At 47.3% G+C, this 16,066-nt stretch overlaps 1 protein-coding gene across 1 annotated transcript in view; it reads left to right on the top strand.

The window, feature by feature from the left end:
- Positions 1–11,982, top strand: part of DNAH9 (dynein axonemal heavy chain 9) — a gene marked incomplete at both ends in the record, with an annotated part of 190,321 nt that extends 178,339 nt beyond the window's left edge. The window contains 2 exons of the mRNA XM_079544232.1: positions 5,568–5,957; positions 11,755–11,982. Coding sequence (XP_079400358.1) covers positions 5,568–5,957; positions 11,755–11,982 — 618 coding nt within the window. The remainder of the gene's footprint in view (positions 1–5,567; positions 5,958–11,754) is intronic.
- Positions 11,983–16,066: the final 4,084 nt, after the last annotated feature.

Below are 16,066 nucleotides of genomic sequence, written 5' to 3'. Positions count from 1 at the left end.
TGAGTCTGCATGGCAGTGCCAGTCCTCTGTTGAGGACACCTTTGAAGAGAGATCTCCAAACAGCATATCTGCAGTGTGTACATGGAGGTACTGGATTTGAGATTTTTGGGGGGGTAAGGGCAGGGATTGGACTGAGCTAAATCCTGGCCATGCTGTGCGCTGTGAACCTGGCAGCCTGGGTCCGTGTTGGTGCAGCACTTTTGCATTGTGTTCACCACTGATGCTTGTTGGCTTGGTGCAAGAAACAGACATATCACATACGTTTGGTGGTTGCCTGGTACATGCAGTCCATTTTAAAATTGGTTTATATTTATGTGGTCAATTATTATAAACAGGTTTCCTTTATTTTCTAGCATGAGGCAGGGGAATTGAAAATCCTGAGACAGGTGGAAAGAAGTGATTTAATGTTTCACTTCGCCGGCACTAAACATGCTCTAAATGTGACTTGGACAATGTGTAGTGATTACATTTAGTGTGGATAAGGGTAAGCTGTTTAATATTAGAAGGGAGACTGAGGGGAAGCAGGGGCCTAAATAAACCACAGGCAGTGTATACCACGGAAATCAGGCAATAATCATAGACTCATAGAATGGCCTGGGTTGAAAAGGCCCACAATGATCATCAGTTCCAACCCCCTGCTGTGTGCAGGTCGCCAACCAGCAGCCCAGGCTGCCCAGAGCCACATCCAGCCTGGCCTTGAATGCCTGCAGGAATGGGGCATCCACAGCCTCCTTGGGCAACCTGTTCCAGTGCCTCACCACCCTCTGGCTGAAAACTTCCTCCTCATATCCAACCTAAACCTCCCCTGTCTCACTTTAAAACCATTCCCCTCCTCCTATCACCATCCACCCTCACAAACAGCCGTTCCCCCTCCTGCTTATACACTTCCTTCAAATATTGGAAGGCTACAATGAGGTCTCTTCAGAGCTTTTTCTTTTCCAAGCTAAACAAGCTCAGTTCCCCCTCAATAATAGAGGGGGCCAATTTCTCTCCAAAGCTCTACCATGAATCATGGCAGGGAAGTGGGACTGCATCTGCAGCAGAGGCAGTGCTGAGGGCTACATGTGTTGGTCCCAGCAACATCAGTACTGATAGTGGGGTTCTGAGACCGAAAGCACAGAGAGGATGTACAGATTTGTGATACCATTTCTCAGTCTTGAGTGTGCTGAGGATACTGACATGTCTGAGACACCTTCGCTGGGTGACCCTTCTGTGTCTGTACAGAGAGCTGCATGGGTCCCTGCAGGGCTGAGCTGGACACTGTGCATGGCCCATGCTGCTCCCAGCATCACCCAAGGGCCCTTCCTGTGCTGTGGGTGTCACATAACAGCCAAGGCTTAGGTGCTGTCCCAACCTGGCTTCCACACTCAGTTTGGAAGAGGAATCCAGCTTTAATTGTTCTTTCTGAGAGCAACCTCTATGGGATGCACATTAATCTCCTGCATTGTGGTCCTGACTGACAGCACTCAGAGGAGGAGAGTTTACACAGTAGGAGCCACAGATCTCAGAATAGAATAAATGAAACACAGAGGAAGCAATGCTATTGTTTTTAGCTTAGTATTTTTTGCAGTCCTGTTGTTTTTAGCTGACTGTCTGCTAAAGAAGGTGATTTGGAAATGTCACGGCTAATTTGAGTTTTTGAATAATTCATCGTGTCTGTGTAAGGGAAAGCAATTTTTGGCCCAAAAATAGTAGACATCCCATGAAGAGGAAGAGAAATTGCAATAGACTGGTGGCCATCAAAAATAACTGGCACGCTGTGTTCCAAGCCCTTTATTCTTGGTGGCTTTGGTGAGGCCAGGGGCTGGGCTGGAACCCCCATGTGTTAATAACTATCCAGTGCCATTCCTGTGAGCAGGTTTTCTGTTTTGCATCTTCAGTGAAGGATAAGCCTCCAAAATGAAGGCAATAAATATTGTAAAAAGATACAGTAAGACCAAATTCCGTAAGGCTGGTTGGCATTTCGCTGCATGGAGCGAAAATAACCTTAAACTGAGAAAACAATTTGTGACAATAGTCTGCTCATCTTGGGGGAATGTCTGCAGGCTGATTAGGATTTCCTTCAAGGGTGTCTTTAATGAAAATTACTCTCAGTGTTTGGGGAAAAAAAAAAAAAAAGTAACTTGAATCACTCCGGATGCACTTTAGTATTCAGCATCTGAAATGCAAATGTATGCGTAATTGTGTTTGGGCAACGGTATGAGAGAGCAGCTCTGGATGCTTTGAACCCTCGCAGGAGATTCCAGCAAGTATGCTCGAGTGCACAGGCTTTAAAAATTGCTTTTCTCAAGCTTTCCTGAGAATTACATTTGCTAATTCATTTGTTTCCCGAAAGCAAAATTAGACAGGATATATGATTGTGAGGGTTGTGTTTTTAAATCAGCCTGAGTGCTTGTGTGCGTTTTGCAATATTTCTACCTGCTACAAAACCTTTCCAAGAGTGAAGAATGCTTCTGCCTGACCCTGCTTGGAGGTCCTGTGGGTCTGTGTCCTGATGTGACCCGTTGGCCACCTGCTTTGGGCATGGTCTCACCATGGCATTAACCAGAGCTGCCTATGGGACAGGAAAAACGGTCCTGCCGGGGTCTGAGTTCTCCTGAGATGGGAGGTGATGGCCCATGGGACAGGGATGGAGAAGGAACTGAAATGGGATTTCAGAGCTGATGTGCCAGCAGAAGTGCCACTGAGCAGCAGAATGGGGATAGCTGCCCATGGCTTCGGGTGAGGGGCCCTCTGCTTGGACATGGCCGCACTTCTCTGTTGTGTGAGTTTTAATTACAGATCACTAAATTTTCTTAGATTGTGTTCTAAAGTGAAAAAACTTGGGTTTCTCCAAGGAAATGCCTGTAGCACACACTGCCTTTATGTTTCTTTACCACCATGTAGTGAACACCTGTGCAGCAAACATCTTTTGCTTGTGTTTGATCCATGTTGTTCAGAACTACCTGGGGGTACTTGGAGCTTTAAAGACCTTTTACCATCCATCCTGCAGTTTGCAGGTTCCCCTCAAGTGTAAAACACTGAAGAGGAACAGAGGATGGGAATGTGGGCTGCTCCCTGGATGGCTGTGCCTTTGCATAGGCAGATGCAGCTCTTCCTCTTGGTTTAGGACTAACTGCAAATTGTCCTGCTTCCCCCAAAACATTCACTTGACCTCATTTGCTGCCTCTAGCTTAAAACAAATAGTCTTTAAATCTCTGTCCACCACAAATCCACGGGGAAACCTCGCTTTTAACTTGTTCCTTCCTGCTCCTGCTACCTGCTGCACCTCTGGCTGTGATCTCATCCTGCTGGAGCCTGTAAGTACAGCCTGCAGATCAGAGCTCTGTGGGGAAACAGCATGGTTGGTGTAGAAACTGCAAAGATTTTTTAACTGCTGGACGCTGACAAGCTTTGCTAAACACGTGTCAGGGTTTGCTCTAAAAGGATTTCAACTTTTGCTAAAGCCTCATAGATTTTCCTGGCCCCAGCAAAGGGCACCTCTGCTGCCCTCGTGGCTGGAGGCACTGAAGTCCTGTGAAAGAACAGTTGGGATTTGTTAATGTGAACAGACTGACCCAATTCCCTCGCCCTCGTTCTCAGCAATGGCACAACTGATTTCAGTTAATCTTTCCAAAAACACTCAGCCTGAGGGAAAGAGAAATTGTAAGTCAGATAAATTTTAGCAAAATGTTAAGGGGACAAAAGTAAGTATTTATAATGGATGCAGCATTAACTGTGTGTCCAAACTGCTGCGGTGTGTCGTGCCCTCTATCTCAGCATGCAAAGCTTTAAATTGTGAAGGACATCACGAGCTGTGCCTGCATTTGCAGATCCAACCCTCCCCTGCTCAAAGTGGGCTCAGAGGGAGCAGGTTGCCCAGGACCATGCCCAGGTGGATTTTCAGCATCTCCAAGGATAGAGACTCACTGCCTCTGTGAACAACCTACGCCAGTGTTTGGCCATCCTCACAGTAAAAATAAAGTTTGTATTTCAGCAGAATTTCCTGTATTTCAAGTTGTCCCCATACCCTCTTGTCCCATCACTGGTCACTGAAAAGTGCTTGGCTCCATCTTCTTTACTTCCCACCGTCAGGTATTTCTAGGCATGTCGTGATCCAAGCTCCCAGCATGCTGCAAAGGTTCCCCGGCTACAAGACAGGTTAGCAGAAGGGACTTTTCAGCAGCAGAGGATCAGCTATTGCTGTCACTGGCTGCTCTGCCCTTTGCTGCCATCATGGATGCTTCTGTGTGCAGAGCTGCCAGCCCATCATCTCCTAGCAATGCACTGAATCTACTTTGCAGCTGTAGGGGGAGCAGGAGCCTTCCTCCCACTGCTGGAAGTCATGAGCTTCCAACACTGGCTGTAACAGTTTCCATTTCCCACCTGGTAGGCATAGACTCTGCCCTTACTTCGACTCGGCCAGGCGCTGAGGCTCATTGTAGCTGCAGGCTCTCAGAGAAGATCCAGCTGGTCTTTCTCACCATCTCTGATGCTAAACAGTCTGCTGACCACCTCCTGCAGCTCTTTTCTTGGTGGCACGGGTCCTCCACCAACGGATAGTGCTGCAGTCATAGAGTCCATCTGCCAGCCTGTACTCAACCCCCAGCTGCTCGAGGTGCTCCTGGGGACTGTGCCCTGTGCATGTCCCCCCTAGGGCCTGGCAGCTGCAGGCTGTCCTCAGCAGCTGGGGAGCCCCATCCGTGTGCCCCACAGGCTGCTGCAGCTCTCCTCAGCCTCTGTCAGCTGCAGCACTGCCATCCAGGCAGCTCTTGTGTGGACTGAAGGTAATTTCAGCTGGGCTCAGCAGGGGTTTTCTTAATGGTCAACTAGCAGATAGTGGAGCTCTACTGCAGAGTACCAGAAGTTCAAGAGGGATGCCATTATGCAGAGCCCCTATTTTGACTGTGCAATGATGTTCCACCTCTTCTCCTGTCTGGGCCAACCTGATACATATTTCTAAAAGCTTTAAAAATAGTGATCTGCTGGGTAGAGGAAAAGTCAAGACTCTCTCTATCTCCTACTTGGCTGAATCATATCTTAATTTGTTGTGTGCTTCCCTGCTGTGAAAGAAGCTGTGATTACATTTGAAGGCAAGATGTGAATTCAGAAAGAAAGACTTGCACTGCAAAGTAATAAAGGAGGAGGGGAGTGTGGAAGTGGAGAGAAGGGGGATACGACTTGGTATAAGAAATATTTGGACAATTTGGGAGTAGATTACTAGAGAGCTGCCCCAGTAGCATTGGTGGGAATAGCTCAGCGTCTCTGTCAGCGTGTCCTGTGAAGATCTTCAGTCAATGAGAGAAAGCAAAACCAACACATGGGCAGCTGAAGGACAGCTCTGCTCACTGTCACCCTTACGCAGCTTTTTCTCCAAGTAGTATTTTTACGACAGGGGAGATGAGGCTGCGGGAATATGAAGCTGCAGTAGATGGTGCTTGTGAAAACCTAAAACTCATGAAGAAATTTGCAGGATGTGAACACTAGGAACAATGTAAGGTGCCACGCTCTTCCATACTTGCTCAGCCTCTGCTGCCAAGCAGGTTCTGTTCAGGTTAATGTTGCTGACTGTGCCCTCTCTTATTCAGGGAGAACTGACCATGACAAGTGACATGGAGAACTTGCTGAACGCTCTGTTCTTGGACGTGGTGCCTGAGTCCTGGGTGAAGAAGGCTTATCCTTCCACAGCCAGCCTGGGAATGTGGTTTGCTGACCTCCTCACTCGCATCAAGGAGCTGGAGATGTGGACAGGAGACTTTTCGTTGCCTTCTGCAGTGTGGCTTGCTGGGTTCTTCAATCCTCAGTCGTTCCTGACAGCCATCATGCAGTCCACAGCCAGGAAGAATAAGTGGCCTTTGGACAAGATGACCTTGCAGTGTGATGTGACAAAGAAGAACAGGGAAGATTTTGCCAGTCCTCCTCGGGAAGGGGCTTATGTCCATGGTTTGTTCATGGAGGGTGCACGCTGGGATGCACAGGTGAGCTCAGTGTTAGTAGATGGCTTGGGCATTATGCCCTCATTATTTGGTATTGTACTCCAAGAAACTTCCCAGCCCAGGCAGACATTTGTATAAAGTAGATGTCTGTGCTGCCTCTGTAGGACTGGGAAAGAAGTGGGTCCCTCCTCTGCAGCCTAGGATGCAGATCCAGGATGGTCAGATGGATCATCATTCCATGGTGATGAACGGAGTTCAAACAGGCCACCTCATGGTGTTACTAAAGGCAGAAAATGTGGGGTTCTCTCAGGACTAAGTTGTCCCTGCACCTTAGCAGGGTTGTGATTTCACTGCTGCCTTCAAAATTAGATGGCACTTTTAGTGTCACTGCTCTGACCCCTGCTTAGTGGGGAGAGAGGACCCTGATTTCCTACATCTTCATATCCTTATAGTTTGTACAGCTAAAAGGGTTGTATGTGCCAACTCCAGACTGCCATTATTGTGCTGCTGAGTGGTCCAGGATTTCACCTGCATAAATAGGGCTTGTGACCAACAATGAGTTGCATCCTTCAGCCATCCCCTGAGGATGTCAGGTAAAGCTGTCATGGAGCTCTAACCTGCACGATCCAGGCAGGCTGAAAGTGTGGCATGGAGGAGGCAGGTCCTGGACAAGCAGACAGCAGGGGTACCCCGTGCTCCTCTTCCCTTTTCTGGATGTGGCCCAATGCCCTTCAGCTGTGACGCAGCAGAGTGAGAGCCTGGAGAGGGTGCGTGCAGGAAGGTATGCTCACCTGCTGCTTCCTGCCCACGTAGCTGACAGCGCTTTTCTTAGAGCGCGCTTGGTGCTGCAGCATCCCAATGGAGTGCAGCTGTCCCTGTCATCCCTTCTGACAGTTGTCAGCTGTTAGGAGTTCAGTTTGCCATTAGGAGAACCATTAGGCTGACAAATCCCCACTGGGCTTGGTCCTCTGTGTTGCCCAGCCTGTTAATACCACAAATCCGAATTTGTTCTGCACACGAGAATTAAATGACAGTGATTCATGCAGCTCATCCTCTGGGCAGCCAGCGCACTGCTTCTGCTGCCAGTGATGTGTGAGAGAGTGAGGGCTGATCAAAGTGGGTCACCCAGAACTTACTTATCTGTGTCAAGTTTGCCCTCTTGCAGGAGCAGGCTTTGCTTTCAGAGGCAGCTCTTCAGAGCCTTAACCTTGAAGATCTCCTGTTATCTGCTATGGGGCTTAGTAGTAGGATGCTGACTAGAGGGACCATGCCTGTCGTATGCTGCATCCCATCCTGGCCCTGCAACTCAAATATAATCATCTCCATTTATTTTTCAGCTCTCTGTGCAATAGTTTTCCACAAAGGATAGGAAATTAGGCAATGAGTAGAACTCACTGAGTGATAGCATCCAGTGCATTTTATCACAAATCTCTGGGAAGGGCAAAGCAAAGGATGATTTCCCCCTGCAACCCAGCATCTACTGATCCTACAGCTCCCTTCCCGTTCCTTTCCTAAGCCTTTGGTGTGTGGCTGCCCTTGCAACTCTTGGAGGTCACAGCTCCCTGCTATAGAGAATGCTGGATTCCAGTTACCCTCAAAAAATAACATTTTAAACTGATCAAATTGGCCGGACGCGGCAGAATAGCAGAAGTTTTAAAAGTCATCCCAGTCTTGCATGTCAAATGCTCCATTAAAAACAAATTCCAATGACTTTTGTTTCTTATTACCATCATTATCACCATTACTAGAAAGTGAGTGGGTTCTGCCAAGGTTATCAACTCTCACAGGTGATAATAAAAGTGAAGAATAGGAAGTTTCAGTGGTGCAAAGCCAGAAATCTGGGGAGCACGTGGCTTCTCTCCTCCATCCCCTCAATATCTTGTATGGGTGACTGCTTTCAGAAGTGCAGTTTCTCTTCAGAGGCCATCTAGACTTTACTAAATGTGTTTTTTCTGGTTACATTTTCCTTGAGATTGAAAGATACTGAGCAATTACATTTATAGAACCATTCATAATCTCTGGGTATCATACTTCAATTTATTTCAGTGAAGAAAAGAATATTTTCACTTGTTGCTCCAAACACTGAAATATCATTTCCACCCAGTGGAACTATTCATTTTACCTGTAATCCTGTGAGCACCAGTATACATTAATGGATGCAGAATTATTAAAACTGCTGCACAGTTATTTTGGGTTGCACACTCCTTCCGAATTAATCCGCTGGTAAGAATGGCAGTTCATAGTTAGAGGAACTCTGCTGGGGAACGCCTTCACTTTTAAAGTAATATTTCACAGTTAGATTTTGACTCCAGAAGGGGGAAAATTCCCTCTATGTTCTCCTACTCACATTTTTCTATTTATTTAAACATTTATGTTTGCCCTGGGTGTCTTAAATTTATAAAACATTCATTGCTAAACAGCAGGCAGCTATTAAATGAAATGAAACCAAGCGCGTTATTTTGGGTCTGCATGATCTGTTGCTGTAGCACCATTAAAGTCAGTGGGGCTCAATGAGAGATAATTAGATGGGTGACACTGAGAAATCTGTCTCAAGCCCTGGGATTCCTGGCAGTATTGCTCCCCACAGCGGAGGATTTGATGCTGGGTGTGTTCCTCTGTCATACCACACTGCCAGACCACGGGTGTCCAACCTTTGGGCTTGCCTGGCTGAACTGAGTGAGGAGAGATTTCCTGCTTGACCAACCTGATGGCCCTGTTGTGATGGTGTTGGTGCGTCAATGGACAAAGGAAGAGCCACTGATGTCATCTATCTGGACTTCAGTGAGGCCTTTGACCCCACAACATCCTTCTTCCCAAATTGGAAAGATATGGATTTGATGGGTGCAGTGTTCAGTGAACAAAGAACAGGCTGCAGGATTGAATCCAGAGTGGTGGTCAATGGTTCCATGTCTGGATGGAGATTGGTGGCGAGTGGCGTCCCCCAGGCGTCACTGCTGGGACCGGTGGTCTTTCATATCTTCATCACTGACGCTGACAATGGGATCGAGCGCACTGTCAGGTTGGGTGGACTTTCTAAGGCCAATCCTACACAAAGCACCAGTTTTCAACCAGCAGAGAGGCTTAGAAGGGACATTCTCTGTGGCAAGGAATAATCACAGCGTGCATTCATTTGGTGGCTGAAGAAGCTCAGAATCTTTGGGAACAGCTGCACACCACTCATTTTTATCTGAGGTGCTTCCCAGAAGCTGATACAGATGAAAGCAGCGTTAGTGTCAGCCCAGCCCTGATACAGCCCAGTGCTGCAGTCTCTGGCCATCACAGTTGGCCTCAACCTTCTGCAGAGGCAGTGAATGCACCAAATCTTGTGCACCAGAGACTGAAATTTCTCCTTGAGGGCTGAGATGGGACATGACATGATGGGACATGGCTTTGCTTGCAGCTGTCAGTAAATGCCCGAGTCTGTGTGAGCTGAGAGCTGGAGCTGGGTGCAGCTGGAGCTGGGGTCTCCAGTGAAAACTGTACAAGGCAGCCTTGGAGGGGACCCCTCCAAGCTGTGCCATGAACAACCAAGCCCTTATTTACAGCTGTTTGGAAAAATGAGTCATTTGGCCAATGCCAAATCTGTGCCTCAGTTCTGGAACCAATCAGGGATAAAAAATCATCTCTCATTTGGTTTTGCTGGACAGAGCATCATTAAGTATTCTCCCTTGCATGCACCACTCTTCTCATTCCCCATCTCTACAGAAGCTACAGACCAGTCTCTGGACCGCCTTGGAGTGATGTTCTGGCTACAACGCGGTCACATCTGGCAATGTGAGGCCCCTTCCCTGCAGACAGAGCCAACTCTGATAGGCAACCAAGCCATGCAGAAAGGTCTGGTGGCTTAAAGACCTTAAGTAAGCGGTGGTGCAGATGCACCTGTGCTAAGAACATCTCAAAGTAGAGTTGAGTGGGAAGGGGTGTTGGCTCCTGGTTCACTGTGTGTGTTCTTGGGTCCATCTGTTATCATCCCTGGCTTCAGACAGCTCTCCCGTGTCCTATGACTCTTTGCTGTGTGGCAGTGTATTATGTCCTGTCCTCAGATTGCTTGCTGAGAAGCCAGGATGAACAGAAGTGAGGATTTCTTTAGGATCTGAGACCCAGAACAGTGGCTTTTTACTGGGTGTGCTCTGGCAGTAGTTAGAGAAAATTGCTTTCAGAATGGAATTAATTTCTGATCATGAGAGCGATAAAAAATGCAAATGCAAATCAGCCCAGACATAACACAGTGATACCTCCAGCAGATATCAGATCTTGTTAACCTGAAATGGGTAGAATGTATCTTGGAAATTTGATTTGAGTTATCATCAGTAAAATAAAAGTTATGATCAAAATCCAACCTCAGAAATGAAAGATGTGGATTTTAAGAGCACATAGTAATGCTTGATAAATAGCTCCTTCACAAGCTATCATAAGAATTATTTAATGTTCAGCACATTGGAAATTACAAAATCCTAAATCAGAGCTGGGTTTGTCACTAGCTTAGGAGAACAGATGGTTTTAGTACAGTTAAACTGAGGTGTATTGCAAGGGGGATTATTTTGCTTCCCTCATTTGCAGAACTAAGCAAACTGTTGGAGAGGTTGAATCTCACCCCACAACTCTGATCTGAGAGCGTTTGAAATAATAATGATATGTGAAGCTAAGCTGCAGAGAGAGGCAGTTTTAGCACTGAGTTTTATTTTCCTTTTCTGTATTTGTTTTCATTTGCTCTCTCTAGCCTCCATTAAGCAATTTTGCAGACTTTCCTGGAAGTTGACTGATGTGCAGTGCATTTTATTGCCAGAAAGAGAAACATAAGTTGCCAGAGATACCTGAGTTAGCGGAACCAGCTCATTTCATGCCCTCGCAGCAAACCATCTTTCTTCTGGCTTGGGCAGCCTGCTGAGCAAGAGCATTTCTTTGGAGAGGATAATGTGGGCTTGTTTAAGATCATATTCCCTCAGGAACGGTCCATCTGAATCCCCTGTGGATGTGTGAGCACCTGCGAGAGAGGAAACAAGCCTGCGGTACCTCTGGGGCCTCATTAATCATTTCCTCTGTTCAGTACGCAGCTCAGAGACATATCCCAGGCCATGCTCAAAGCTTGGTGGTGCTGTGAGTCCAGACAAAGCCCTGCTCAGGTGTCTGCAGCTGGTTCAAGCACAAGCAATGCTTACAGAACCACAGAACCACCGAATGGTCGGGTTGGAAGGGTCCTTAAAGCCCATCCGATTCCTGTTCCCTGCGGTGTGCTGATTGCCCCCACCAGCTCAGGTTGCCCAGGGCCCATGCATGGCCTTGGGGACCTCCAGGGATGGGGCACCCACAGCAGTGCCAGGGCCTTACCACACTCTGAGTAAAGAGCTTCCTCCTCACGTCCAACCTAAATCTCTCCCCTTTTAGTTTGAAACCACCACTCCTCGTGCTATGTTCCTGGCACAGTCCCACCCCAGCTCTCCTGTAGCCCCTTTAGGCAGCCTCACTCCCCGTGAGGTGGTTCTGGTGCGACAAAGCCTTGACTAAGAGCTGGATGCAGATGGGGTGCCTAGGCTGGATGCTGACATAGATAGGAACCTCACAAATTTCTGCTGAGGTGTTTGTGGGTTTGGATACCTGTGGGAGCAGGTATCATTTTGTACCGGTCCCCTTGGAATAAGCAAACTTGGGGGCAATTTCTAATGAAACAGGGTAGGCGCTCGATCCAGGCCCTGCTTACCTCAGATAGGCTCAGCCACCCCCTGACCTCAAGAGAGATCTCCATTAAGATGGGCTTGTGTAACTATTGCCACTGATCACGCATATCAGGCTACAGCAGATGGAGATTTTGACAATCTCAGACCTCTTCTTTCCTTTGCAGATGGGGATAATCACGGATGCCAGGCTCAAGGAACTGACCCCGGCCATGCCTGTCATTTTCATCAAAGCCATTCCTGCTGACAAGCAAGATATCCGCAGTGTGTACCCATGTCCCGTATACAAAACACGCCAAAGAGGACCGACTTATGTATGGACTTTTAACCTTAAAACTCGAGAAAACCCCTGCAAGTGGGTGCTTGCTGGTGTGGCACTGCTGCTCCAGATCTAGGCTCACCAGCAGAGAGCCTCAGTTAACATCCCTAATGATGTCTTTCTCAGACAATTTTGGAAACAATGTTCTGAGCCCATTCCCCAGCTCCACCTACCAGGGCCCTTGGCCTGCATGGTGCCTGTATGGGAGCTGAGAGAGGGCAGTGTTTATCTGGCCCAGATTCTTGGCTGCTGTAGATCAGAGTCCTGCAGTTCCTGCACTCAAAGATCCAAATCCACCCCCAGATCTGCTGTACTCAGAGAGTGTTAAGCTCAAAGCTGAAATCAAAGTTTATTTCTCTGTTGTGATTCAAAGGTAGTTTTAAAGACCGTGGGCTTCTCCAATATCCATAGGTAGTTCAGCAATGTGTGAAATTCTTTGGACTTTATTCTTTTCTGTATGTGAACATTTCTTTGCTTTATGTATAACACTGAACCCAGCAGCTGTGGTGGATGCTATGTTTCTTGCTAATATTCCTGTAAATTTTGTAACTGTTGGAAATAACATTAACATCTAATGTGATTAATGTCTTGAACTGTAGAAATACAGCCTGGACTTTATTTAAGAATTCTCTGTAACAATATAAATTTACTAATGAAAATCATTGCACCTAGTATTGCCTGGAAGCCAGCATCATGCATTTCATCACTCGAACTTCCCCTCCCAGTCTGCCAGGTTGCAGCCTTATGGCCAGACTGCAGGGGGCTGTGACCCTCCTGGCTGTGACCAGACCCATCCCCAGAGTCAATGAGCTCCAGGACATCTTGAGGCCCACCAGAGCTGGCCCTGAGCAGGCTCAGGCATTGGCACCACCTGGGGAGAGGGATGATCACTGATCAGCTCTGTTCCAATGTAGTGCACCTCCAGGGAGATGGGGGGTTTGTGGGGTGGGAGTCCTCAGCATGGAGAGACCTGAAGGCCTCTTGAGTTGCCCTCATAGTGATGGTCCATGGGGGACTTGGCCCTCCCACCTCACCCTGCACATGTTGGCAAAGAGGGGTCAGACATGGCTCTCTGGTTCTCATTGCCCTCTGCTGACTGTGAGGAAGGTGAGTGGGTGGTTCAGGCCTTGGTATATAGTTCCTGCACTTCTTGATGAGGCAGGCTGGGCTCCATCACCACATGAAGGCCCACTGAGCCATGGGAAGCAGCAATGCTAATGTCCCCTGCTGAGCCCCTTGCACTGCAGTCTGGGGAAGCACGTGTATGTGATGATGTGACGTGCTGCCAAGGAGCTGATCTGCATGTTGGTCACCTTCAACCCCTCGCATTTTTATCTTGCCTTTCTTGAAGGCCTTCCTTTGGTTACAGATGCAACCGAAGAATGGATGCGTGGAGCCTGCAGCAGTTCTGAGGGCAGCAGTGAGTTTCTCACAGCCTCATATTGAACTGATATCAAACTTGTATCAGGTGAGGCTTTTAAGTGACATCAGCTTACACTGATGGGGACATCCAGTGTCAATCCAGAGCAGTGTAGGAGTGCGAGGTCTGCAGGCTTTGCAGGTGTCCCACAGTGCCTTGTGCTGAGCAACATGGCAGATTTTTTCCTGCGGGAATGCAGAGATGCAAAATCTTTCTCTTTGCAGTCCTGAAGACTGATGAACTTCAGGAGCAAGGTAAGGAGAGGAGCCTTTCTGGCAAGAGCTGAGTTTAATTGCCAGGAAGCAAGTTGGGGCTTAGCAAAAGACATCTGTAAAGCAGGGGAGAGCGCTGACTGAAGCTTCCTGTTTAAGAGGTACTCCTAGACTGTGAGACAGCCAGGTCTGCAGACTGCTCCAAGTACCCAGTGTCTGGCTAGAAAGGTCTGTTAGCTGGGGAAGGCTATGCTATTAAATTAATTCCTTCCAATTTAAGTTAAAACCTGCTGATTAGATGATAGATACAAACTGGTCACTTCCCCCAGCTTTGCAAGCTGAGTGCATTACATTCTCCGTATACTTGACAGTGCAGGGGATTTAGTTGCATAAACATAGCACTGCTGAGTTTGTACACATACCAGCAAGAGCAGAATGTACAGTATGCGCATCATGTTCCAGGTGGCATTGCTGGGTTAGTCCTTTGATATTTCTTAACTGCTCCTTTCATCACAAGCTTCTCCCTATATATGGGGTCTCCTGCCATTCTGTTGTGAACTCCTTGCTTCCTCTCTTTTAAAAAACCCTCTTCCTTTTTCCAGCATAGCAGAGCCTCTCTCTGCTTGGTGTTCCTTCTGAGATGCCCCTGTACCTGCAGGGAAGGATAAGCTCGCTGATTCTCCAGGCACTGCTTGCTCGTTGCAGAGCAACAGCCTTGGCTGTTCTCTTACTGGCTGAAGAATGGGATGTTGACAACAAAATGGATCTGATTGTTTTATTATATATATCTCCCTGCATAATTCACCAGTTGGGCAGGCAGGGTAGTGGGGAGATATTTATAGATACTAGAAATGTCACCAGGGTGCTCATTCTTCATCCTTTGAAAATCATCACAGAAAAGAGTTGGCTGCAAAATGCTACAAGAGAAGAGTGAGTAATTTGGTGCTTCGGGGGGGGAGAAAAAAATCTGACAGACGTGAGGTTTTCCAGCAGTATCTGCCTAAAATAGGCAATTAACTACAGCTGGCCAGGCTATTCATTAGGAGTAATGCATTAGTCAAAGGTGGGCTTTTTCTATTTGTGAGCTCCCCCCACATTGGAGGAGCTGTGGTTTGCAGCACACTGCAGTCTAGAGCAATAGGGTTTTGATTTGCCTTGAGCATGGCGTCCTGCAGGGTTGTACCTCATTGGGAAGGTCCAGAGAGAGTTTCTTTCCATACCCTGGATCTGGGGTGTGAGGTGACACTTGGGTGCACACAAACTTATGCTGCGCCCTGGTGGTGTAGGATTTAGCCCATCGCCATGGCTGGTGACTCCAGAGTCCAAATAGTCCCAGTTCCTCTTCAATACTAAAACCCCTGTCTGATGTCAAAGCTGTTTTCATCACCTTTCAGTGTTTTGTGCTTATCCACAGAGAGAACAAATGACAACAAATGGCAATGTCCTTAGCAGGGCCGGCTGGGGTGGGCATAGCTCTTCATCCTGCTGCTACTGGAGCTACTGGCCTGACGGACCAGCAGGAAATTTAAGGCTGGTGCACATCCAGGGCTTCTCCTGATACAGAAATCACACCTCAGTTTTTAAAAAGGAAAAATAAGATTAAAAAATACCATCCTTTCATTTGCATTGTCCCAAATTTTGAATGCAAGGCCTGCTCCTGCCCCTTTACCCTGTCCTGCTTCAGCCAAGTCCCACATCCCATGACATGGCAGTGGATACCCAGGGGTGCCCAATGAAGCCCTCATCCCCTCTGTGCATTCCTGCAGCACGTTGCAGTGCTGTGTGGGGCTGCTTTGGGCCTGGCTCCTCATCCATGGTCAATCAGTTAACTCTGGGCTGCTGACATTTTCCAAGGGGATGAAAGCAAAAGAAGGAAAATCGTGTTATTGAACACTTAATATCATCCAAAATTGAATGAGCTCTCCTGGGAAAGAGAAAAGACTTTACCATTGCCTGGGAGTGTTGTATCTGCTGCAAATTAAAATGTGCAGGAGAGCATGTTTCAAAGTAAAGTCTTTGCAGATGCCTTGCAATGGTGCCTCAGATGTCGAGGTTAACCAAGTCCATTCTGCTGCAACTCTTTCTCAGAGAGCAAAGGGGAATGTAGAACAGACTCGAGAAAGGAGAACTCGGCTGGTGGTCCCTAGATTGGCAAATTTATTGCCTCTATTAACAGGCACAGGCAATGCCCAGTGCTGCAAAGTCTGCATGTATTACTGCTCAGTTATTTACAGAACAAAACCAGCTTTAACACATCACCCAGATGCGTTCATTTTATAAAGTGACATTAATACATTTAATTAGCAATGGCTTATTAGATTCATGTCCATTATTATGCATTGTTTCTTAAATGCCTGTAATTGCCCAAACAAATCTACAAATATATTTACCTTGTTAATGGCTGTGTACCTCATTTAGAAAGCTTTTAGACTGTAGAAGACATTCATGGAGTCATGAGCAGCCCTTCTAATTTGAATATTAGTGTGCCTGTTAGTGCAGAAGGATTATTTAAGACTACAAATACATTA

Source organism: Tetrao urogallus, assembly GCF_951394365.1.
Source record: "Tetrao urogallus genome assembly, chromosome: 18".
NCBI lineage: Eukaryota > Metazoa > Chordata > Aves > Galliformes > Phasianidae > Tetrao > Tetrao urogallus.
This window is presented reverse-complemented; position numbering and strand designations above follow the sequence as displayed.